Source organism: Corvus moneduloides, chromosome 5 (genome assembly GCF_009650955.1).
Source record: "Corvus moneduloides isolate bCorMon1 chromosome 5, bCorMon1.pri, whole genome shotgun sequence".
Classification (NCBI taxonomy): Eukaryota; Metazoa; Chordata; class Aves; order Passeriformes; family Corvidae; genus Corvus; species Corvus moneduloides.
Genome location: NC_045480.1, coordinates 42,572,202 through 42,598,641, shown reverse-complemented (window position 1 = coordinate 42,598,641; position 26,440 = coordinate 42,572,202). Strand labels below are relative to the sequence as shown.

At 43.8% G+C, this 26,440-nt stretch overlaps 1 protein-coding gene across 4 annotated transcripts in view; it reads left to right on the top strand.

Annotated features, from left to right (window-relative positions):
• CXXC4 (CXXC finger protein 4) overlaps positions 1-26,440 on the top strand; it is a 57,468-nt gene that overhangs the window by 1,358 nt on the left and 29,670 nt on the right. Inside the window, exons 2-3 of one of the 4 annotated variants that reach the window (XM_032109017.1) lie at positions 13,859-13,909; positions 17,279-24,495. The exons of 1 other annotated variant lie outside the window; for it this stretch is intronic. In XM_032109017.1, coding sequence (XP_031964908.1) covers positions 13,859-13,909; positions 17,279-17,323 — 96 coding nt within the window. In that variant the 3' untranslated portion in view covers positions 17,324-24,495. Of the gene's footprint in view, positions 1-13,858; positions 24,496-26,440 lie in introns of those variants that run through there. 2 more of the 4 variants (XM_032109018.1, XM_032109016.1) reach the window with 2 other exon arrangements.

Here is a 26,440-nt window from a genome sequence, read left to right as displayed (position 1 = left end):
CGGCGCCCCGCCGAGCCGGGCCCCGGCCGCTGGCCCCCGGCCCCGGGCCGAGGAGGGACGGCCGGGGGGCGCCGGCCCTCGCCCCGCCAGCTCGTGGCTGTTTCGGAACGATGCTAACCTGGTTTACCTGCCGTGCTGTTTCCATAAGACTGCTGGCTCTCTGGTTCTTTTTTCTTTTTCTTCTTTTTTTTTTTTCCTTATTTCTCTCTCCCCCTTCCCCCCCCCCCCTTTTTTTTTTTTATTAATGGCAATCAAGACGATTCAGGGCAGTTTGTAGGAACGGGGAGGTGGGAAAAGGAAAGTTTTAGCTGAACATCAGGATCTCGTTGTCAGAAGTTCAGGGAAAGCAATGGCAAGTTCATCTCCAGGCTGGCTGGTAGCAGTTTGTCCCAGACAGACAACGGGCCATGGAGCCCAGTAGTAGGTGAAATGCACCCCAGTGATCTCTGTGGCAATGTCTTTCTTGAAATAACCTGCTCGTGGTGTATTAAACACAATGGAAGAATAGCACAGGTATGACTGAACTGTATGCACGGTTATCTTTACAACGTTTCCTCGGAACTGACAATGTATTGTGTTCCCCAAAGCTGTAACAACAGGTTTTCAGTTTTGCTAGACGTACGAGAGACAGGCAGATCCCGTGTCGCAGACATTTCGGTTACTGTATTGGGTGCGACAGACAATGGGAACCAAAATAGACAACCGTGAGGAAAATGGCAATTGGATGGTATCGTTAGGGGAAAGAAACAAGTGAGAGAGAAGACTAGTAATCATACTTAATCCCTTGTCATTATTAAAATTATAGTGTTGCTGGTTCGACACACATCTCGGATGTGTCTGAGGGTGTCGGGGATGATGGATTTAGTACAGAGGAGTAGTGTGTGGTGGGTGACACCAAGATTTGTAGTCACAGAAATCAGCAACTAAGTGAGAAATTGTAACTTCCTTCTGTGTGTGTGTGTGTATGCCTGTGCATGTTTGCATAGTGGTTTATTCCCTTGCTCATTGCTTGCAGGAGCTCTCTCCAAGAAGAGATGGGATGAGGGATTCTAGGGAAAAAGCAACACTTAGAGCCAATTAATTCTGTGTTAAATAAATTGAGATAATAGTGTTGGTATTGACACGGCCATGGGACAAAAGCAACATTTGGGGGTTAACTGACATTTGGCTGATAGCATTAACTCTTTCCTAACCAGCCTCATCAAAACAACTAATTAATTCCTTCTTGCAAGAGTGAACTGTCCTTGCTATACGTTTAATTTGTAGCTCTGCATCCTTTTAGCTCTATTTTTGTGAATGGTAACCCAGCATTGCTAAAGCAAAAACCAGGATGGATTTCCCAGTGGATAGAACCTAGACTGGGTTTTCAGCTCTTGTTTTTCTCAATAATATGCTTTTGTTGGTTTTGTAGCAAGTTTGCAACAAGGATTGCTAACACCCTTGTCTGTTAATGCTGAGTACAACCTAAAAGAGATTCCCTGAACCAGAGGTGTGGAGAATTCCCCCCACACGACCTAGCACTGAGAGTGCCTTTGTGTGCCAGGTCATTAGGCTTGCAAACCAGGGGGCTGCTGGGATTTAATGTTTGTGATAAATGATAGGTTCTGATGGCTTATCGATTTGTGCAGAAAGTGAGCTATCTCTGGAAGAAACGAATTTGTACATTATCAGATCTTCCTATGGGTTTGTGTGCATCTCTAAGCACATTTCCAGAACTTCCCTGGCTCCTGACAAAGGTGTTTGGTAGTGTTAAAAACTTTTCAGGCGTGCTATGAGAATGCCTCCCGTTAAAATTGTTTAACCACTGTGACTAGTAAAACCCATTCTTTAATTAGCCACTTGTGTGCTCTCACAACCACCTGCCTTCACTTCTTTTCTTCATTCTCTCTTTCCCCCACTCGCTCTCTCCTGTTTCTGCTCTGTGAGATACGTAAACACAAAAGCTCCACTGCTGCTGTACTGTGACTCGAAGGAAACAGGTTTCTCTTTCCAGCTGTCAGTAAGGCATCACTTCTCTGCAGGTCATGGCCCATCACAAAGTTTTGTCATGGGATGTGGCTAATATCTTTACAGAAATGTGGTTTGTCAGTAGGAGAGGAAGAATAACTTGCTTATATGGTTGTTTTCCTTGTCTTCTTTATTCTTTATGAAAAATTTATTTTAACTAATAAAGTGACAGAAGGGCTGCCTACAGCACAAATGCACAGCAGTGCTCTGGCTGTATGGCCACCAGCTGGAAGGGTGTCAGAGGGTGACAGGGCCTACACGAGGGCACTGTGGCAGCAGGATTGGTATTGGGAGTGGGCAAGGGCAGCCCTCCTGCGAAGTGAGTGGCTGGAGCGACTCATTTGGCCTGTGCTCCTGGGGAGTCCACCACTCTGCGTGGATGATCCCCTGGCACCTCGGTAGGCACGCTCCCATGGAAATGCGTCAAGGATCGAGGGGCTCCCATTCCACTACACACTTACATGATTCGTGAATTGTGCTCAACAGCAGCTGCAAATTTCAGGGGTGATTTACGGCAGGGGGTGGCACCATGTTTAAAAACAAATGAAAAATTAGAAAAATACCAATAAACCGTAAACTGGCTGATCCCACAGAAACCATTTCTCTCTTTTTCCTTTAAATCTCTCCTACTGGTGCAATGAAGGCATAGGATATAACTCTCAAAGACAGTACATGGAGCTGAAGACAGATTCACGTGAATGGTTTCCAGTCCCTGACCCTTGCATTTTTAATGGAATGCTTCTCGCCCAGCATTTTTTTTTAAACACTTGAATTCTTTTTTCCTACTTTCCTTGTACTATTTTCACATTAAAAGTGTCCCAATGCTCTAGTATTTTTCATAGAATGTTATTATTACTAGGAAATTTTATGTACAGCAATAATAAATCTATAAAAATCAGATTGACGTCACGTTGCACGCTGCCTACTTGTGTATGTATATTTTGTGTTCATTCAGATTTACAGTCGGTTTAAAGAGACATAATCTTTATTTACCCATAGAGACTACTTATTTTCCTTTGATTGGTGTACATGCCTGTAACTTCTGCTGCAGGTTATGACGATTAGGTGCCTGACGATGGTTTACATCCTTCTCTCTTTGAAGTGAACCTCATTCAGTGTACAAATCTCAGTTGACCCAGTCCTCATTTTCGTTAGCGTGACAGCAAGTTCAGGTAGAGAGGCTGGCTTGCATTGGCAGGGGCTGAAGTGTCCTGCCAAATGTGAAATATCAGCTGTTTAGGCATGCTGTCACCATACTGGGCACTGCTTGCTCCCTTTGTAGCAGCCCAGCTAATTGATATGTGCACTATTAAAGTCAGCGTTTGCATACCAACCTGATTGAGTCAATACCAGCCTCCAAATCCGAGGCATCTCGCTGAGTTGCATTTCAAGCCAGTGGGATTTTGAGATGGCCTTCTCCAGGGATAGGTTGTGATGATTGATTTCAGCAGGAACGGCGTCTGATCCTGAAAGTCTTAACACCATATGGCATTGCCACGAGGGAGAGAGGCTGCGCTGGCAACCTCCGAACTTGCACTCCGTGTTGTGGTAGCGCGTGCAAGCGCTGTTAAGGGAAGACTGCTGAGCTCTGTGGATAGGGGTCAATTAGTAGGGGCCTCAGAGGAAGCAATTTCCCCGCTGTCTATCTGGCTTTAAATTACATGCACAAGTTAAGTGACGGCATGATGGAATTGAGTAGTGGTGAGGGGGAACTGTAAAGGCTGATAAGAAGCAGGCGGCTAACACGATCCAATGGGCTAACTGGAAGGTGGGAAGAAAGACCACCTTGTAGTTCGCGTTGCTGTTCATCACTAAACATCAGCAGTGCTGCTCTATGATAGGCTGTCTCTCCTGCCTGCCACTGCCTCGTAGCCCTCCATCTGGCTGAGGCTCCCTGTGTGCATGTGTTAAAATACTTTGCAAAAGGGCAAAAAAGCAGTCCTTGTTCCTGGGCGTTTACAGCTGGAGCAAGAACTGCAGTCCCCCCTGAGTGCAATTTATGTTGGCATTGGCTGCAAAGCCCTGATCAGCCCTGAATGCAGTTTTTTCCCCTCTTTCTTTCTTGTTTGTGCCCTTGGTGCTTTGCCAGGGTTCTCATGTATTTTCTGTTCCCAGGCCCGAGCCTGCAGGGAGTCTGCCTGGTGCTGGAACTGGCTGCTAGCACCATAAGAGAACCCTCACTGGGTGACTGTGATGCTCTTCGTGGGGCTTCCAACATGGTGCGTGATCCTGCCGTGACAGTGTGAGCAGGGAGGGGAGGAAGTGAGAGGCAGGGCAAAATCTGAGCTTTGTTGAACATTTTGCCATGAGATTTTGTCACTTTCATTCAGATACTGCATGTCTGGGATAAACAGACCTTCAATGATGAGTTTTCCTTTTGACCTCTGGCCTTTTGACACCAGGCCTCCTACTGCCACCTCCAGCAGAGACCAGATCAGCTACATCTTTGCTCAGTAGCGCCTGATCTCTGCTGCTCGGAAATCTCCTTGAAGGGCGTTGACTTTCTGCGTTAGGTTCACATCTTGCAAGGCAGGAATGTGCTGCAGCTGTTGGGAGATGTGGGGTAGAGGAAGATGTTTAGAGCCCAAAGGAGTCAAAAATGTGGTCTCCTTACAGTTCTGACAGATCACTGAGTGCGAGTGATTTCCTCTGGTATGTGGTTGGATGGTGCCTGGTTTACTGTGTCATATGTTGTTGTTTCCCTTTCCCCGTGTGAGACTTGCAAATGAGAGAAAGTGCCCAAACCCCATGACATTACTGTTCAGTTTAGAGTATAAATGGCTGCTTGATATTCTGTAGGTTGTTAAGGAGGGGGGCAAAAATGAAGTCTCTCCTGCCTAAGAAAATCTCTTAGTGGTGGGATTTGGTACTGAACTGAACAGAATTTCAAGATATTCTGCAAAATTGTAAGCCAGTCAAGGACTTAACAGTCTCTCTCATACAAACACTGCTTTCTACTTGCATTAAAAATTGCTTGCTTTCAATCATTGAACTATGATTGTTTGCTAGTGAAATTGGCCGTATGGTAAGAGAGATTAACTGGTTGTGGTGGTTCTGAATTTTGATTGCACTGTGTAGTTCTTTGCATGGTTTTCTAAGTACTAGTATTGGTTATGCACTTGGGGCATCAAGATTCTGTGCCAGACTCTGGATTTCAGTGTTGTGACTGGTTAGTCTGGTTTTTTAAGCTGACATAATGAAATCTCTATGTATTGTTTAGGCTGGGCAAGCTGCATGTGTCATGAGAAAGATGATGAATGAGGGTGGTTTGGGGTTTTTTTGAGCAGTAATTAGCATAATAAGTGTCCTTTTCTTTTCTTTCCTTTTTTTCCCCCCCAAATCATCTAGGTCACTTTGAACTAATATTTCAGTTAGAGGTGCATAAAACCATCATGACTTGGAGTCCTATGCCAGCTACAGGATGTTTGGAAAATCTTTTCCAGTTCTGTGTTTGTACAAATTGCTGTAGACTATACACATCATGCCTGATTCATATAGGGAGACTTTGTTTAAGTTGGTAGATATGTGAATGTCATGTTATATACCACTGATTAGGGGTGGGTAACAGTGAGGAACAGTCTCAATTTTTGTCTGCTTGTCCATGTGTGTTCATATTATCAGATTTTGGGGTTACTTTCCATGCAATTCTGTTTGCTAAGTGCACACCTAACACCTTTACTGAAGTCAGGGAAGATCTTGCTCACTTGGAGAATGGATTAGGATGTCAGCCAGCAATCTGTTGGTACTGGAGAAAGAAAAGGAACAGAAACATTTTTGGGTTTTTTGGTCAGAAAGCAACATCCTGGTACTGCTTTTTGGGTTTTAAAATAAAAGTGCCCTAGAGAGTTAAAAAAAAGGTTGATATTAATTTCTGTATGCTGTGTCATGCATTTATGCATGGCAATGACGAAGAACAGGTCTTTTCCAAATATCCTATAGATTTGTATTGTTAAAAAAACTAGCAGTCTTCCAGCTCTTAACATGCATGCATTTTAAGGGTTAGGCTTGGTGAAATAATTCTAAGCAAACCTAGAAGGTACACCTTAAAGACTCATCAAATACAGCATAATCCTTTTGATCACTGGTTGCAATGGGAAATGGCTGCTGCTTGCATAGGGAAAGGCTTTAAGATAAGCTTTTTGGATGTAACCCGAGTGAGTTGGGAGCAATAAGTAACTCGTGTCACTGTAGCCTTGGTGGCTAACAATTCCTAAGTCACCATGTGCTTAAAAACTGGCAGCAGACACCATGTCTGCTGAGGAGTACCACCACCCAGGGAAGGCATTTCTCTGCTTCTGCAGTGTCTGTGTTTTTGATAGCTCATCTGCTCGGATAATCGTACTGAACCACAATGTCTTGAAGCATGCAGTTTCCTTTGACGCTTTTTTTCCTACTTGAGAGCCCTGACTGCATGTTTGTCTTCTCTCTTCTTTTGGGTACCTTTATTGTTTTCTGCAGTCGTATCTTGTTCAGTCACATGCAAACACCTGTCCTGAAACTGAATTACTCTGCGGTGTAATCTAAAGTCATCCCCCTTTTCAGCATCCTGTGCTTTCTGTTGTGTGTTGAGTTATGTTGCACCGTGCTTTCGATGCAACAGCCATTTAATAATGTTGAAGCCTTAGCTCTGCAGGGGCTAAAAAGATCCCAGCAGGCTTGTTAACTTCTACTCTCAGACATTATGGGAAATATTTTCTCCTCCCTGGAACTCTTCGGCATCCTCTTAATTAACACTATAAAAATCCATAGCCAGGTATGCGTGAAGCCTGCTTAATTTTTATGCAGTTTTCCAGAGTTTCTCCATTCCTTCCTATTTAACCAGACACTGGTGCCAAGTGAGATATGAGAATGTAAAAGGAATAAAGGCAGCCTGGGTCATGCTGGGTACTGTGTTCTTGTCAGGCAGCATACTCATCAAGTGCCTTTCCCTGACTCACACAGGATCTTACTTTTTCCCTGCTCTACTCAGTATTTTTCTTTATCTCAATCTCTGAAGTGTTGGGCATTTTAAAACTTTGCACCTCTCCTTTCTCAGGACAGTATTCTTTTCTGCTCCAGACTGTTGTGGTCATGGTGTCTGTTGTACTTCTATGTAGGATCCCCACTAGCTGGTATCAGACTTCATTTGACTAGAAGTTATTTGTACAGAGATGAGAGAGGTTATTCACTGGTTTAGGAAGTGGAGAAGCAGTATTAAAATTTGAGGTGGAGGGAAGAACTTAATAAATACTGGAAAATGAGGGGAATCCAAGGGCATTCAGGATGGATATCACTTAAGATGAGGGCAGAGGAAGAGGAAAGAAGAGCTGCAGAGTGCTCAAACAGAGGAGGATTCCAAAGTGGCTGAAGGTTGGTTATAATGTGTGAAGCCTCAGTGAGGGGGTGCCTGCTCCTCCACAGGGATGACTCAGTTACCATGGGACAGACTGACTGAGCACTGAAGGATGCAGTGGTAGGGCTGAAGATGCAGTGACATCTCCCATGCTGAGAAGAGCATGGGGTGTATTTGCTGCTCTGAGTAATAAATTAGTATTCAGGTGAGGCAATTGAAGAGCTCACCAGTAACCATCTTCCCAAAACTTCTGCAGGGGAAGGCTAAGATTTCATACAGCTGAAGGGAACCTTGATGAGGGAAAGCAGGGCTTTCCCTGTGCCCTTGTTGATATCATAAACCAGTTTCTTTAATTAACTTTTAAAAATTGACTGGAATTTATGGAGAGAATTTGAATATCAGGGTGAGCATTTGGTATGGGTGGAGTCTTGTGATCCAAACAAGTTGTTCAAGAAGTAAGGAAATGATAAAGGCATACATACAGAAAAGCCAACAGATGTGAAAGAGAGAGGGGAGGAAAGGAAAGGCTGAAAATGATGATTTTTTGCGTAAGGACTCCTTAGCCTTAAAGGTTTCTCTGGTGGTATGTACTTTGTGTCCTAGGAAAGCTGGAGCATGCTGACAGCACGTCAGTCTGCACTATGTTAACCCAAAGAATTTGCCCCATTGTCATGACAAAGAGACCCCAAAACAGCTGCAGTTCAGTAACATCCATCCTTCACATCCTAACTGTGGTGAGGGATTGGAGATTGAGTGCAGCAGCCTTGGCAGTTACAGGCTTGGAAGAGAGCTGAAGAGCACTCGTAATCTGTGTAGAAGCTACAAGGAGGCAGAGTGAGATTACTGTGGGGCAATTAAAGAGGTTGGAAACAGAAAAGGAGAGGCAAGGAATATACATTTTTAAGTATGTGATCTCCAAAGCGAGTAGTATTAGTAGAAAAAGGCTTTTCGTTTTAGAGCGAACAAAAGAGAAGAAAAGTGTATTTGGAAGGGTTGTGGGTATGACCCACACGGGAGGGGGTGGGAGAGCACTTGATGACACCACCCTAGTAATGATGTAAAACCCATTCCCTCTAAGTCACCAGTTCATCTGAGCTCTGGGAGGTGGTGAAACGGTTGGCTGGTTGCTTGGAAGCTGATGTAGAGTAAGTTGGAGGTCAAAGTCCAGTGGAGGTCACAGTGTCATGAAAACAATTACTGAGATGTGTCTTAATTGTCATCCTTGAAAATTTTAGAAGGCACACCCGAGAATGAATGGAGTTCAGAACCATTTACAATCTATTAACGTTTCCCTCGCTAGTCAGGAATTGTGGTGACCTGTTGTGTAAGAGTTTGTGTTGCTACTCCTGTTCCTGCATTGAGTCAGAAAATACATGGTGCTCACCTTGATGCTTGGCTACAAGAGAACCAAACTGGCACCTGTGATGAGTCTTAGGTATTGGCTGATTATACTCCCTCAGCTCAGATACCAAGAGCTGTGCATTTGAGTGATGTATTTCTGTATTTCTCCATTTCTCCTTCCTTTTTTTTTTTTTTCTTTTTTGCAAGCTTTGCAGAAAAAGAAACAAGCAAGCAGAGACCAAGAATTTAATGGATATATTTTTCACTGCCTCTTTTATCAACAGCATATGAAAAATCCCAAAGGACAGAAGCAGTTAGCTAACCAATGAGGCATCATAGCTGATTTTAGGTTCCATGCAGGAGAAAAAGATACTGAAGCCCCAGCAGCTCAGGGGGAAAGAGATTTAAATTTAGGTTTGGTACTGAGAAACGTGCCTCTCCTCTGCTTGGAGACCAGTCTGTAAGAGATTACTGTACCCCAGGGCAGCAGTTTGGAGGATGATAGAGATGTCAGCCTGTGAGTGCAAAGACTTGTACCACTGGATGATGAACCAGCAGGGATTTCTCATTAATGGAATGAATGTTAACAAGGATAATTCTGTTTTGTGAGCTGGTGTGTGTGGGAAGGATAAATGATAGGGGCTGATGGATGGTCTTCACAGAGATTTGATTAGGGAGAAGGTGAATGGCAGTGTGTGTGTGAGAGAGGGGGAGGTGTATGCACGTGGTACACACATTGCAGAAGGCAGGCACATTTCTACTTGATGATGTCTGACAGAGAAGTCAGCAAAAGTAACCAGACAGGTCCTAGGTGAAGCTGAGCACTGGTGTGAATATTTCAATTCAGTGTCTTGTGCATTGTAGGATCTTGGGTGTTATGTTGCATGGTGGTAACAAACCTGTATTCAAGAATTTCTCGATAAAACTTTCATCAGTAACAGAGCTTTCTGCTTTCTGCTAATAAAACATTTGACTAGTGGTATTAATTCCCACAGTCAGTATGGGAGCACTGAATGACACCTTTTCTGACCTGCTTAGCATCATTTTTTGCTCTGAAGTAACACGCTTAAAGCTTGTATGAGCCCTTCCTGGTTCCTGAAAAAGCAGGAGACAGGCCAGACCTACTGGTTGAGAGGCCAGGGAGGCAGAACCAATGGAAACAATCCCTCATCCTGCCTGAGGCCTTCATATGCTGCTGGAATGCAAATAATAAATGAAAAAAGCAAAATAGGCACATAAGCTGAGTAGGCACTCCAGCAGACTTAGCAGCTCCACGCTCAGGTACAGAGGTAGCTGAAAAACTGAAGGAACTGCATGAAGTGCTCGAGAGAGACGTAGAAATAGGGAAAGAAACGTGAATCCCTTTGACAGTGAGATGTGGGAGACCCAACCCGAAAAGCCAAACCTCTGATACCTTCCCCGCTGCCTTTGCCAGGAAGCCATTAGGAGCCCCCGGCTGAGGCCGGAGCGTGGCCAGCTGGAACTCAGCTGCAGGGCGGCAGATGGCAGGAGGAGTTCCCGACCCGGCTGGCCCGCCGCTGCCAGCCCCGCGTGCAGGATGCCAGGCGCAGGGAAGCCGGCGGCCAAGCCGGCTGCTCCCCTCGGGAGCGAGCGAGACGGCGGAGGTGGAGACTTGGCTCTGTCCCTCGGCTTGCTGGCCAAAAGGGCTGCGCTGGCACAAGGGAGGGAGTGTGCTGGAAGGCGTCTGCAGCCAGTTACTCCCAACCTGGGAGGGGGTGGGCAGAGGAGATGTGTTCCTTTCCAGAGCTCTGCCTGCATCCGTGTGCTGGTACCCTCTGCGCACCGTCGCAGTGCTTAGTGACTCGAGCTGACCCCTGGGGGTGATAAGGCCCGTGGTGGAGCATGTGAGCTGCTCTCCTTAGAGCTTTAGGTGATGCTCGCCGGCAGAGTGAGGAGCTCCAGGGGCTCCATCACTAACAGTTCCTGGGACTGAGCTGTTTCTTCTTTGATAGCATTAGTTTGTATTCCTTATGATTTCTATCTGTAGTTGCCATCTGCTTTCCCCAATGCCATTACGCATTTTTTCAGATCAAGACCCCATTCCCCCAAATTCAATCTCATCTATATAATGGAAAAATAGTTAATATATAAAATAAACTGTGGTGAGCAGTGAATGTAAATGAGAGACACCTTTGCTCCTTTTTTATCCTGTGGAGAAACCCATTACTCCTCTGACTAATCCTATTGATTTGGCTGGGGAGCTATGGCCTGCTGCTGATGTCAAGTCCAAGTGGCAGGATCTGGCTGTACAGTGGCAGGTCTCCGTGGCCATTGGCACAAATCCTTTATTCCCCAGCTGATTCCACTGAAATCTCCTGAGGTTACCTCTGAGCTATTTGAGAAGAGCTGGGTTTTCAAACCATGACCCTGATTTAGGAGTACATGTTTAAAATTTCTACTTGTGATGTCCTGTGGCAAAGGTTTACTTTTCACTCGGTGGAGCTGGCGGCAGAGAAAGTCAAATGAGTTTTCCTAATCTGGTATGTTCTAAATCTGGTTTGTCTCAAATACAGCCTGAGAGATATGCAGCACAAGTGGAAAAATAACTGGCAGCACGCAGATGCGTGTCCTCTCAGAGCAAATAAAGCTGACTTTTAAAATAAATGTTAAATCTCATCCCTGGTATGAAGGGAGACAGGCCAGTAGCTCAGGTATGGGGAGAGATATTTTAAGGTGGGCTGTGGAAGAAAGCTCACCACCAAGCTTCTGACCCAGCATACATGTCCCTTTTTATCTGCTAAGTCCAATCATAAGCTTGTTATTAGAGGACATCTGTTACTGCCTGATAACACGTACAGCAAGCAGGAGCACAGCGTTGGTGGGCAGCCAGGGATTTTGGCAGCTGTGGGGAGCGGCAGCTTCGTGGACTGTTTCACACCTCGTCCAGAGCTGGGGCAGCACATCCGTCCCGTGGGCCTGTGGCTGGGTGGGAGGATGCCAGGAGTTTGAGGCAAGGGCTATTCCTGCACGCAGCTCTCCTGTGCCAGCTGGTGTGCACATGTGCCAAAGCTTCATCTACTCATCCTCCTGCAGCCACAGCTGGCCCCCTCGGTGCCGGGTCAGCGTGGTGGGTCTGCTGGCATTCCTCCAGGACAGGCAGCGGAGCAGCTGGGAGAAACGTGCCACATGCTGGGTTCTGCTTTTTCCTTCTGCATTTCCAGGGGATGCAGTTCACACACTACTTTCTTGCCCCCAAGCCTCCTTGCCTGAAGAAAAACATTCAAGGAGACTGTGTGAGCTGAATCTGAGCATCATGAGGTTTTCCCCACAGTCATTGCTGTAGGTAATGTATATTTATGAGCGGAACAAAGTGGGCTGCAGATGCTTTGAAAGGCTGCTTTCCTCTCAGGGTGGCTTAGTATTTAGGCAAGTAAGGAAGGAGTGGAGATGCTGTCCAGACTGCATTCAACAGTGGCAGAGCAGGCTGGTGCAGGAGAGATGGCATCTTCCAGCCACCTTCCTGTGTGCCATCAGGGGATGCTGATGCTCTGTGGTTCAGGAGATGGTGTTCCTTCCAGTATCTAGAGGGAGCCTACAAGAAAGCTGGAGAGGGACTTTTTAGTCCCTCTTAATAGTGGTAGGAAAAGGAGAAATGGCTTTAAACTGAAAGAAGGTAGGTTTAGATTAGATATTAGAAAGAAACACCTTATAGTGAGGGTGATGAGGCACTGGAACAGGTTGCCCAGAGAAGCTGTGGATGCCCCATCCCTGGCAGTGTTCAAAGCCAAGTTGGATGGGGATCTGAGCAACCTGGTATAGTGGATGGTGTCCCTGCCCATGGCAGGTGAGTTGGGGGTGATCTGTAAGGGCCCTTCTAATCTAAACCATTCTATGATCTTACAGTGCTCTGTAGGTCAGGAGATTGCATCCCTCTGCTGGGCTTTAGTGCATCACAATGTGACACAGCTCCATTCCAGCAATGAGACTGTGTCTGTACCACCATGTGTGTGCCCTGAGCCCAGCTCTTGTCTGGGGAAGGGTCTTTCCAGAGAGTGAAATGGGGGATGGAAAGTGAGTTTTGAATTTGCACCAGAGTCCGCACTGTTTTTGTCTGAGCAATGCTGATGTCATTTCCAGGGCGACCGTCTGACACCTGAATTAGCTTGTGGCACTAGAAATACAAGGTGTGACGTAAAGTAAAGGCCAGTTTGCTTTCCTGCTGGTGGTCATGTGGGCTCTGTGAGACTGATGAGGTGCATAGCCTGCATTCACACAGTGTAAGAAAAGCATACAGGCACTGGTTTATGGCCAGTGGTGGTCAGTGTTTGCTGGCCTGGGCTGCTGATTGATTCAATTGCATTTCATGCAGGGGCCAGGACTTTCCAGCTGAATAGTTTTGGCCACCACAGAGCAGCAGATTTCTCAATATCTGATCATATATCTCTCTCTCAATAGATATAGATATATTGGGATATACATAGACACACATACATATATATATATATATATCTGTATATAACTTACTGGGCCAAACTGTTCCTCTTGCAGAAGGCATTTCTAGAAGGGATTGTCCTCCAGCTTGAGAAGCTCATGTTGGGTTCTCTGCAGATCTTGGTGAGATCAGTTTTCCCTGTGTTGCTAGCACCAGTCCTGCTGCTTTGGGAAATTCATCAGTTTCATTTAATTTGCCATGTGAATTTGGGATTCGTTAAGGTGCTGTCTATTTCTGTGGTTGTGTCGGTCTCTGTAAAGACCACCAGGTAGCCCAGATTTTGTTGGACATACCTCAGTTGCCGTATACTCCCTGAAGGGCCTCTGTTGAGCTGGTTTGTTTCAAGGGCTCCTCAAGAGGAATGAGGAGTGCCACATCTGGCTAATAATTTGCTGTAGCGAACATGTGAGTTTACTTCAAGGAGAGCAGGATTTTTGCTCATGGATCAAACATCAAAGGATTCTTACATAATGCAACATATTTTAACATTGGTAAAGTATTAGGTCATAATCATGTCGTGCTCTGATATGTTTTATTACTCTATTTTATTTCTGAATCTCAACTCAAATGATTCCTTAGCCTTGCAGAAAATAGTAATACAGGCGACTTACAGTGAGTCTTGGTTAGGTAGCTCTGAATTTTTCTTGCATCCTAAGCAGCAGCAGCAGCCCAAGCCAGGTGCAGCCAACTTTCCTGATTCCTTGTCTCTGTGTCACATCTTTCAGGTGGCTGTGAGACTCAGAGATCCTAGGAGAGAGGATTCTCTGGCAAGTGCGGTAAGCTTGAGCTCACCAAGGGCTGGGCTGGGCAAGCAGGCGGGCCTTGGATGAGCAAATCCCACTGTCTGGCATCCCATGCCTTGCTCTGTCAGTCGGTCACCCCAGTGGGCAGTGGGAGGCATCATTCTTTAATGAGTGCTTTTGCCGTGAACATACAGGTGTTGAACCAGACTTTGGTGAGGAATTTACAGTTCCTGCCAGCATGCTGTTTCCATGTGTTGCATATAGTAAGGGCCTGCTTTTACATTCCCCTGTGGGGCATCCAGTACAGATACATAGGAATCATTTTTCCATTTCTGCTTAATTGAGGAGATTTTCTGTTGGTTTCTGTTGTCTGCTTTTTACCTCCTCCTCCAAAAATGTAGCTTGGTTCCCTATATGAAGCTCATTTTTCTAGGCAATAATTAGATTTTCAAATTTCAAATACTCGAGATACTTCTTTTGCAATGAAAGCTGGTACATAGGGAGCAGAATAGAAAGTTTGAAAGTGTGGAGGACATTTCATTCCGGGTTTGTGTAGGGAGAAATCCTCTCCAGAGCCATGCTTTATGGCATTACCTGCTTGGAGAAGCCAGGGCAGCAGGTTTCTGAGCATCCTCCTGAGAGCAAGCCTGCTGTTCGTCAGCACTGGCGCTGGCATGAGCAGTGAAGGCTTTTACAGCAAAACCGTGCTGATTAACTCTGGTTCTGCTCCTCACCACCCCTCCCTGGGCTTCCAGGGGGATCTGTCCTTCCTGTCACTCAGGTCACTGAGGTCCAGAAATGCGCTGTAATCTTGCCCAGAGTTTGATTCCCCAGCTGGGACCGCCGGATTTATATAGCCAAGCAGTAGAGGGTCATTGCACTTAAACTTTTGTGTTGGTGTGCTAAACCTCCAAATGGGCTGCAGGGTCTCTCTCTGTCTGGAAATAACCTTGAGTGGTGAAATCTATGGATTTCATTGCATATATTGGTTTAGATTTAACTTGATCCAGCTATTCCGTTTTAAAAGATTTCCTTTTTTTTTGTTTAAGGGTGGATTAGTAATTCATTCCCAAATCAGTGGCTAGCACAATGGATATTTAATTGTAAATGTATATCTTTAATTAGAACTTGGTACACGGATGCAAAAATTCCTTATCTTGCAGTTTTTCAAAAACACACATGTTAAACCCCAGCCTTGCCCTTCAAAAATACTATTCTGTGTATTTAAAGGTCTGAATGACCTTTTAATCAGACGTTACATCTTTACTTCCAGCTGATATGACAACGTCTGACAGTAACTCAACCTGATGTGGCAAGAAAATAAATAAAGGCTGTCTCAGTCACTATGTCTTTAAATCTCTCTGTCTAGCTGTGGTTTTGTGTTCAGGCAGATGGACTCACAGTGAAATATTACATTTAGTTTTCAAGTGAAGACAATCTATTGAGTTTAATATGTTTGCATGTTCGACTGTTCTTTTGAGGTCAATTTAGTCGTACGATTGTTTCCTGCCATTCCGAACTCCAGCCTCTTCTGCAGCCAAGCTCTTTATAAATTATAAATCTGTATACCTCGCTCTCAGCAGCCATCTTACAGCCCACACAGACCGATGTGGATGGTCTAGCAATTGCATTAGCTCTCCTCGGTGTACCTGGGTGCAAGGGCTGCTGTGCTCTGTCACTACTTGTGCTCATGTTCACTTCACATAAACGGGCAGAACAAGGACTGGTAAAGATGAATATGAGCAATTCCTACATTTAGACCACCGACACAAAGAGAACTCACACTAGTCAGGGTGACTGTATTCAGCACACCAGCTCATTGTCCTTGGAAGTTAATTTTCGGATGATTTATTAAAATGTAACACTTGTGGAGGGGGAGTGGATATTGAATTGACAGCAGGTCAGAGTTCTGATAATACAGCAGAATTATTTTGATCTCTGGTATTTCCATGTACGCAAGCAATAAACTTAACAATAACAGCTCCCCTTTCATATGGGTTTTACAAAAAGAGAAGCTGTGTACTGCTTGAGCCTGGTTATCACAAACTGGGCTAATTATTCAACAAAAAATACTTGCCTTACTAATGAGCAGTTCCCTGGAATTCAGAAAGTAATATTCTGGCACCAAGTACAATGCACATTGTACACTGCAGGGTCCATAATTTGTTGGATTTTTATGGAAAAACTAGGAAAACATTTAAAAGGTCTTCCCTGAAACAAAAATGAAAGAATTCTTTCAAAAAGAGACATGGTACTTAAATGTGGCACCAGCAACATCCATGGGAACTTTTTTATTGCAAGTACTTCTTTGCAAATTTACAGAGTTTTGCTTTTAGGAGAATTTTTTTCAGATATAACACTACTGCTCTTAATGAAACAAATACTTGTGAGCTGGGACGGACTGATACAGGGTCATGTTTGGGCCCTCTCTCCCCTCCCTGGACAGTGCAGTCATTGGTTCTGGAGGGGAGACATGCAGGTTGAGATGCATGGGTTCAAGGGTTCTTTCATTTCGATTGAAGGAAATTGAGGACAAGAAGTACCTCACAGAAATGACACAGTCCTTGCAGGCTCAGCCCTTCAGCCTCTCATGTAGGTTGTGCTTTAAAGCTGTGAAGGGAATTTGCTCAAATGTGCTCAAATGTACTCAAATGTGTACGGAGGCACCCAGATGCAAGTGGATATCATTTTCAGGGTGCAGCAGGTGAGGGAAGGAGTGGGGTAGCAGCTCTGCAAGTAGGCTGTTTCTGTGTAAGCCAAGGTCCTGCATGTGTGTGAAAGAAGGACAGAGCCATTCTGGGCAGCACCCCCCAAGTCAGCAGGGGGATTCCCTCACTGGAATGAAGTCACGGATATGTTTTAAGTTCTTTCTGCATTGCAACCTGAATGTGGAAAGGTGACCGGCCTGAGGTTTGAAAATGCCATCCTCTCCTCCTAAGGTGTCTGAAGACACAGAATGCTTTCGGAGTGACAGAGCAGTGCCTCTGCTATTCCCCTTCCATGAGCATGGTCTTGCCAAAGTGTCTGTTTAACCCACAAACCCTCCAAGCCGTAACTGCATGCCCAGTATGCCAGAGCAAGGGAGAAACCATTGTACAACTCCGTGGTTATTCTAGAAGCACTGTCTGTTTTCCAGATATTTTTTCTAGCAATGTTTTCATGACTACCTTGTTAATGAACTAAGGAGAAGACAGCATGTTAGGTGTGTGACACACTGAGTATGATGTATTGCGTGTCTGTTTGGAGAAGGATGTTTCTATTAATTGTCAAGCAATGGGAGGCATCATGTTGTTCCTAGATAAGTGAAAGTATGCCTAAAATGTAAAGGAAAAGAACAACTAGAACTCGAGTATGCCAATGCCACAAAAGAAAGCTTAACTTGTTTTCTTGCTTTTTTTTTAGAGAACACCTGTTCCCAGCGCTGAAGCATTCCGATGGTTCTTTTAAGCAGTAGTGTATCTTATTTTCAAGGCAGTCCGAAGTGAATGGCAAGCTAAAGTCTTGTTTTAAGAAACTGCTTAGTCCACCATTGAAGAATATACTCAGATACTATTTTCATTTATGTATAGGGGTTTCCTCAAAAGCAAAAGACAAAAATCTGGGAGCCTGGGGAATTGGCCAGCTTCTTCACATTCAGTACACCAATTCTTTCTTTGATGTAACTTAGCTATACTAGTGAAGTTGTTGTCTATTTTTAAAGTGGCTGTAAAAAAAAAAAAGTTTGGGTAAACCCCTGCTATAAAGTCATGTATCTTTGAAAAGTAACATATCTATACTTCATTTTCAAATATATGTGTTTCAGTACTGTAAACTGTACAGATAGCCGCTTGTATTTTGTGTGTTTAGACACAAGGAGACAATCATGTCTGAGCATCAATGGAGATAAATGGTTTGTACACAACAGTGTGGTTCTGCGAATTAAATCCGAGGCAATAAATTCTAGCTTTAACTATTATTTTGCTAGTTGTTTAGCAGCAGCAGCAGCAACAGCAGTGCTGTTTTACCATGCATCCTTCCATAGAGACTTGATGCCAAGTTTTCCAAGATAAAAAGATTGCGATGCATCTAGCAATTACCTTCCGTTGTGGTGCTGTGAGAGGGGAAGATGTAACACTTAAAATTAATCTTTCAAGCACTATATTAGAATAGTGGTTTGTGCACTTGCATTGCTTCCAAAGGAGCTTACAGAGGGGTATCTCTCCAAAAATGCTGTCTGGTGTCTGACTTGTTTTTCACTGTGCTCTGAGCTGGAGTGCCCGGCATAGGTGGATGTGCAAAACTAGTCATCTAAATAAAGGTTGTTCTAGGATGCAAAACAGAGTATGAGACCTTAGGAAAAATGATGACTCAGCTTAATTACACTTCACCTCTGAGATCTTAAGTAACATTTTCAGTCAATGGAGTAAATATTTTATAAAGTGGAATGCCATGTTTTTGGTTCAGGTGGAGCTCTTCACAGTTAAGTGAGTTTTGACAGTTGGACTGGTTTAGGTCTCACTTGCACTTGTGCTCATTTGAGAGCCTGGATATTTTTGCAGTATAAAAATGAAATTTTTTTAAAATGCTTTTCAAAAAAGACCACTTCTCCCCACGTGTTTTTTGGTCCACTGATCTCAACTTTGCTGAATGACTGGTCCCTTAGGCCCCCACAAAAATGCTTTGCCGTTCTTCTTCCTGTTCTAGCAGTGTGGAAGAAATGTCTACTCTGTGGAAAGGCAGCACACAGAGGGATATAGTTGACATGCTGTAAAAAAAATGGAGGATTCTTTACTTAGGGATATTTATTATCAATTGATCATCACTTTTTATTGCTTGGCTTTGTCATACCACTCATGAGTGAGAAGGCTATGCCATCAAAGTAAGTGAATGCTGTTGTGCCATGTATTTGATAGATTGATAATTTTATACAAGATGAGACTTGTACCAGTAGTTTCACAGACAAGGTGCTGGGCATGGGAATAACCAGTTAATGTTGCACAGCACATACTAATCTCCTACTGTTTCAGGACTTTCTCCAGGTTTTGCTAAGTACATCAGCCTTTGGCCCCTGGTCACACATAGCTGGTGAAGCATGAGGGGTTGAGTTGGGAATGCTACAGTGTGGGACCTGTGCAGGTGGGGAAGAAGCCAGCTTTGGCAAGTGAGGGAGCCCCCAGGGCTGGCAGGCATTGGGAACAGCCAGAAAGTGAAGACCAAGGGATGGAGGAGGGGAAACCTCTTGAGGTCACATGTGTGTGTCAGGAGGACCAGGCAGAGCATGGGTGACCCAGGGTAACTGGAGGGGCATGGTTGGGCTGGGCTTACACCTGCATCCTCAACTTAGGGCCAATGCACGTGTCTGTGTCCTTGCGTCGTATGACGTCACATACCTGGCTTCAGAGGTGGAATGTCACACTTAAAATGCTTCTATCATGGTGCCCCTCTTACAGGTTGTAAAAGATCCTCAGTTGAATACTCATCCAATGCCCATTCAATGAGCTTTTGTGTCTGTTTGTATGGCAGCTGTGTATGGATTTTTTTTTGTGTTGGAGACTTTTTGGTTAGGGGCCTCTGTTACTGATCACTAGACCAATACGAGCTCTGCAAGGTCTTCTCTACCAAAGTGCTCATTGATTTAGAAACTGAAGCCTTATTTGCACATCTGGCTGGTAAGCTTGCCTTGCTCTTTGGGAAACTCTTACTGCTCTTACAGCAGCAGAGGCAAAGTTAAGTTCAGGCTACATTAGGTGTACAAAGATACTCCTAGCAATGTACTTACTGTCTAATACCCTAATGTTGCATGTCTTCTTGTGGTTCCTTTTTTTGTTTTGTTGTTTTGTTTTAAAGAACTGATGGATCTGTATATTGTAATCGTGGTGTTTTACATGTCAATTCAAAATTGTTAAACACACAAACAAGCATACCTGTTAATTACTGAAAATGAATGAGAGGTGATTTTTCTTTGATTTACCCATATGGTTTTTGTTTCGGATGTTGTTCCTTTGCACCATCAGGTTTTTAGATTCTGCTGAAACAGTATTTATATGATGTAGTGTGCATAGAGCATTTTAATTAGTGATGTTTGAAGAAGGAAATCCATTTTCTGGCCTGTCTCTCCCCACTGCCCTACCCACCCATCCCCATTTATATACATATTTGTCAATCGATTACTGTCAAGTTCTAATTACCAGATTTGTGCTTTTCACAAGGTCCAATGCTGTTTTCCAGTGTGAAAATTTGTATTCTTCTCCGTTCTTCATTCTCACAGTGAAAAGTAAAAAAAAAAAAAGGGTGTGGGCAAAAACAAAGCAGAACTCTTTCTGTCTTCTAGGTGTGAGCGCTAAGTCTAGTGGAAGCATTTTTGGCATACCCCAGATAAACTTATGAAAAATGGTAAGCTTGAAAGGGAGGCACACATACCCATTCTGTCAATTAATAACAGACCCTCCCTATGAGGGAAAATACTCCCTTTTGTACAGACCCCCTGGTATGTAAGTCCTACAGTTAATGTTGAAGAATGTAAAGTCTTTAAATGGGCTATATCTGTAATCAAATAATAAAGAAAGAAAGTAGTTAAATGAACATACCATTCAGGGTCGAATGCATTCAGCAAAAAGCAGTAGTGGGTCTTTGATCATGGTTAGATGCATAGTGATATCAAACAGTGGGTTCTCATGTAACAGCTAAATGTTTCAGATTTTGTTTTTATTAAATTTGGCAGTTTCACGCTGAGCTCTACTGTATTCTTAGTGAACAAAAGACAGCTCCTATGTTAGAAAGTACTCCATTTTCACAATTGCAGGGAACTAGGAGGGTATTTTCAGAAACATGGGCCACAGAAATGTACTCCTTTCACAGTGTTCTCCTATTTCTGAACTGTGCAGTTATCTATTAAATTTTCTAATAGATATTTGTGTAAGGTGTATGTATGCTTGTGCAATTATGGAAAAAAACAGTTTTGGAAAACAGTGTATTTATGAAAAAATAATCACTTATGGGGCATGTACAAAACTGTATAAAAACATTCAATTTGCCCAGTAAAGTTGTTTTTGTGATATTTCTGTGTTGTTGAATAAAGGACTTTAGTATTCAAAATATCTCTCTTTTTCCATAAACAGGTCCTGTTTGTGGGATCTTAAACAAAGAAAACCTCTTTTACAAAAGAACCCTCAAAATGAGCAAGAAGGTCCAAATGCTGACCTCAGTCTTGCATATGGGAATGAATGCTTATGAAGTGATGGTACAATAGCCACAGAGATTATTCCTTCTCAATTGGCAATGGATGGAAACCCCATAAGTTGTATAACTGAAGGTAACATCGTACTCTGGATTTTTTAAAATAGCAGAGAAAAATACTGGCTTTTTTTGACTAGGAATGTTACTTTGAGATTTTGAGGCTATGAAAGATTAGTGAAGTAGGAGCAAGACTGATTACAGAACAGCCTTAAACCCATTAATGCAGACCTGTGTTGTATAAAGAGTGGACTAGTGAGGGTAGTGTGATAAATTAGCAGTTAGCTTTGTAGGGAGAAGCATGCAAACGTGAAATCTCATCTGTAGCTCTTGCAACGAACAATAGTCCTGAGGATAGGTGATCCTGTTGCTGTTGGAGTATTTGGAATTACGAATGTGGTTTGTGAGAGAATGACAATATTATCTTCCTTTTCGTTTTACTGCTTCTTAGTTCAAAGTTCAGTTCTCTACCTGTCTCAAAAACTCTACATAGCTAAGTAAATGTTTTCCTCTTGACATTTTTTTCCCCCCATACTACTTGCCAGCATTGAAGCAACTTCAGATAGGTGTGAAAGTTCATGACAGTGCTGGCAGCACGTCATCTGATTTTGGTGAAATTTGGAATGTCATTTTTCTGGGAATATTCCTTTAATCAACAGAAAGTCTGCTCTTAGATGCCAAACCAGAATTTTGAATGAGTTTGGAAAATGAGGTAAGTCCTTTAGTCTGTGAGATGCCTTCAATGCCAGCTGATTTTCCAGGGGGAGCCTTGGTGTATCCTTTTGTTTTTTAAAGAAAGCAACAAAAGAAAAAGGAACAGAAGTGGATTTTCCACTGATCCTGTCTGCTCTCATCGAAATCCATAAGGATATATGTTCTTGGGAGACGTAGACCGCTCATTAGACAAGAGTGAATCTTGAGGTCTGTTTGAAGAGGAGGAAAAGGGCTGCCAGGTTGCTCAGGCATACTCAGTGATCTCTCTGGATTAAATATAGAATTCACAGGGAGGAAATACACTCATTTCATGAGACGGTCGATTTGGAAGCAGGAAGAGGTCTCTGAGTTCCTATTCTTTTAATGCTTTCTCTTTCAACATTTTTCCCCCTCAAGTATTGTTTTATACTAGTCTGAATGAAAAACATGCCTCAGCTCCAAAGAAATACTCGCCCTAGATATGAACCTTGCAGTTTAAAACTACCTCTAGTTTTTTATAGCTTTTTTAATTAAAAAAAAAAAAAACAGAAAAAACAACAAAACCAAGCAACTAAAAATAAAAACCCGTACAAGAAGCAGGTAACTCTTCAAAGCCAAAACTGACAAACTTATTACTGAGCCTATTAAAGGAAGGAAAATACACCTTTGTGTGGAAACTCAATTCTTGTAGGCTGTGTTGGGCTCAATTTGGTTTTGCCACTAGCTGTGTCAGTGCTCTCTATATATTTCCAAGGAACAAGTCTGAAATTATGAATGGTCTAGTGATACAGGGCAGTGTGCCTTCTGGGAGGCTCCAGTCCTCCCTATGTTCCCATGGGCTTTACCAGACAGCTCGTGGAATTGGAGAATATTATATAGGTGACTTAGTTGTAAGTTTGGTCTTACTTCACTGCAAGGATCTACAGTCACCAGTGTGTACTGAGCATGGATAGATGGCCCCAAAATCTATAAAGGAAAGAAATTCTTCTTCTCAGTAAAAACTGCAGAACATACAATGGTGTTTTATACCACTGGAACTATCTGAAGGAAGGAAGATGAAGTGCCATGTCAGCGAAGATGTCAGGATCTGCTCCCACTGTAGGTTTGTCTTGGTTTGCCGCTTGGTTTTTAGGGTGGACATGCTCGGCTGGGTCACTGGGTGCTTCAGCAGAGCAGTTTTGCCCAAGGAGGGCAGAATGAAGGAAATGCAGGTAGCAAAATGTTATTCTTGCAAGACAAGGATCTAGATTAACTAAAGGAGCTGTGATGTTCTGGAAGATTTTCACTGCTCTTCTGAGTTCTCAGATATTAAAGGATTGTCACATTATTATTAATGTAATAAGCAGGAAGAATTTGTCATGCTACCGCCCATTCCTGAAAATCGGGTTTTAGAAATTAGCCTTAATGGGTTAATTTCCCAACCAACTCTGAAGGTACTTTGTAGTGTAATATGACTGCCCTATAGCAGAAGATGCTGTGACTGGGGGTTCATTGGCCTGGATGGGCCCTTGACTTGCAGAGTCAAGGACGGATCTTTGATAGAAAATAATTCAGCAGAATTCTGCTAGAAAGATCTGCAGGTGTCATGATGTCAGCCAGAGCCTGGATTAATTACTTGGTGTAGATCTCCCTAGCTTGGTTTATGATGTGTATAAGCTTCCTACATTTGGAAAGAAAGCACCTTTTTCCCTTTGCTCCTTCAAGTCTGCTCTCTTTATGGAGTTAATAACACTAACCCTCTGCACTTCTTCAGGAAAGCCCAAAGCATTAGAAGAAATACATTTCTTTTTGGCTAGACATTTTCCTGTGGAAAGAGAGAATAGTTAATCTAGGTCAGAAACTCCTGGTGCTTGCCCGAATCTCCTAACAGGGGTCTTCTCTGCATGGATGTAGCTTGTGAGCAAAGTCTGTACATCAGCTTGGCAATTGGACACAACCCTACAGAACAGCAACACTAAAGCAAACAGGACCCGGGGGGGATGTTCCCACTGCCCTCTCCCTGGTACGTGTGATACGCACAAGTTTATGCCAGGTCTCCAGCACCCCTTCCCATGCAGGGGTCAGGTTTGCTGTGCCCAGCAAAGAGGTGAACCTCCCCACACTTGAGGAACCTGTAGTACGCTGGAGGTTTTTAAGAAGAGAGAAGGTTTTACGTGTCCAGACAAGGACTAGAACATCTTGACCCACATGTCTCGCATTAGCTTTTGATTTCTAGCTGTGAGTGTCAGTGGCCACCAGGCTGTGGGAGAAGGAGCTAGGCTACTGAGTATACCTAGTCTCTTATGTGCCTACATTTTAATGGTTATACCTAGAGATTGATAGTGAATTTGAGCAGCTGATATGTTGCCCGAGTTTAATACAAAATTATTACAACTGGCTTTCAACCTGTTTTTGGAGAATTAGTGAGCAAATAACTTGATCTAGGAAAATTTGTCACCCACATTAGGAACAGTGAACTAATTATTGCTTTCTGATGCTTTGCTCTTACTTGTTTTACCTTTTTATCCTGATTGTTTGCATTCTGAGGACTGATTTGCCTTTCTGATGCAATGCCATGTGATCTGCTGATTAATTTTTGTGAGCAATCATAAACTCCCAACCTATGGCTGACTCCGTATATTTTTATGCTATGCTGCATAAACATTCATTCATTTCTTATGATTACTGTGTGGAAACAGACTTTTACAGGCTAATAAACTTGGATTTAAACTGGACGAAGAGTTTCCTGGTGTCACTTCTTTCCTCTTTTTAAGGAAAAAAAAAACACAACAAAAAAGAAGAAATAAAAGTGCAAACCTTGACTTGATTTAACCAGGTCTCTGTATCTATGTCCAAAAATGCTGTCAGTACTAGACGTGGAAATACCAATAGCAAAACTTTATTCTCAAGCTGATTTCATCAACAGTGAGAAACACTCCTTCTTAAAAATGAAACAAACTTCCAGGGCTTAGGGCTGGGAAAGAGGGGGAAGGGAAATCGGGTTTTTTTCTTTAATTGGTTACTCTGGTGTCTTCTCTCCTGTAGACCCGCTTTCTTAAACATGCTGACATACACAGGTCTCAGACTCCAGCTGAGACCGATTAAGCAGAGCATTTGCCTCCAGTGTGGCTCACTGGCTGCGGCCGGTGATGCTCATTGCAGGCTGTGTGCCAGTGCAGGCACAGCTGTAGCACGCGCGGGCAGCCGACCTCTCAGCAGACAGAGGTCCAGGGCCAGCATCTTCTCACGCTCCTGGGGTCTGACACTCCCTGACCTGCCATGCCTGGCAAGTGTCTGGTCAGAAATGACTCTGCAGGTGGTGGAGTATATTCTTTGTAAGGTGGTTAGTTCCAACTCAAACAGCTTGGCAATACCAAGTGTAGTACACAGAAGGAACATGAATTCTCATGTCATAGCTGTTTAAGGCATCTCAGTAGAAGCTGGCAGTAATTGATAACCCTTTACATGGTCTCTGCACTGAGGCCATGGGGATGGAATGGCTCTTTCTGCAGGGAGAGGCAGCAAAGCTAAAATAGGTTGGTCTGACGCTTGCACACAACTACATGCAGTCCTCTGATGTAAAGAAGTCGTCATCCTTTCCATATGTTCATCTGAAGTGTGTCACAAACATTATGCATAAAAATTGTATTTTTCAGTCCACTGGAGGCGTAGGCCACACAGGTAATCTTAATCTCACCGAAGAGCAAATGGGAATTTAAGAGCAGAAGGAGGGCTCATGTTTTGTCAGCTTTCAGACCTTGAATGCAAGCAGTGAGATCAAGTATCACTGAATGGTGCAGCTGGACTGGACAGGACCCAGCCTCTGTGTACACTGACCCTGCCAGTGGCACAGCTGCCCTAGACAGGGATCTTTGGGCACCAGTGCTCTGGCCCCTGCCTTTTCTAGTTCTGCTGGAAATAGTGACTTTTACAAGATGGGGATGAACCTGAGGCAGTCTCACCACAGAGATGAAGCACAAGCAGGATTATTAGCTGATGTTTTTTTTTTTCCTGTTGTGACCCAGCACATCTTACTTCAATAACATAAGCTAGAATTACAGCAGCCAGAGAAAACTGCAGCTCCTCCAGCCAGGCAGAGGAAAAAGCTCATTTGCTCACTCTTTCTTTCACATTTTTGTTCCTCTTTCACCTGTATTTCCTTCCTTTAACTCCTCTTTTCCCTAGAGGAAGGCAGGTACAACATATGCTGTGGCTTCTGCCAGCAGGCCCCAGCTCCATTCTTTGTGTCCTGGGAAGGTGATGGGTCTGCACAGAGGCCTGAGCTCCTGGAGGCTGGAGCACCTGCAAGGTAGGTAGGTGCTTGGTGTGTGGAGTGGTGCCCCAGCAAGTGTGTGGGCTGCTGCTCTTCTGCTTGTGCCACTGGATTCCATGGGGAAATGGTGGCAGATACTGGGCTGAAGCAGTCGATGTTGAACTTTTTACATCCCCAGTGTGGCAGGGTCAGGAAGCTGTTGCAGATTGCAATGATAGCAGTGAATATGTAGGTTACATGTGCCCTAAAATGCTGGTGCTGAGAAAATCTAGGGGAATTCTAAGGGGCAGAGAGTAAGACATGTGCTTGATCCATCACTGGCATGTCCTGAACTTTCTCCGGCCACAGTTAGCGTTCTGGTGAAGAGGTTAAAGAAAGCCAGGTCTTAGCTATTTTTTTCCCTAATT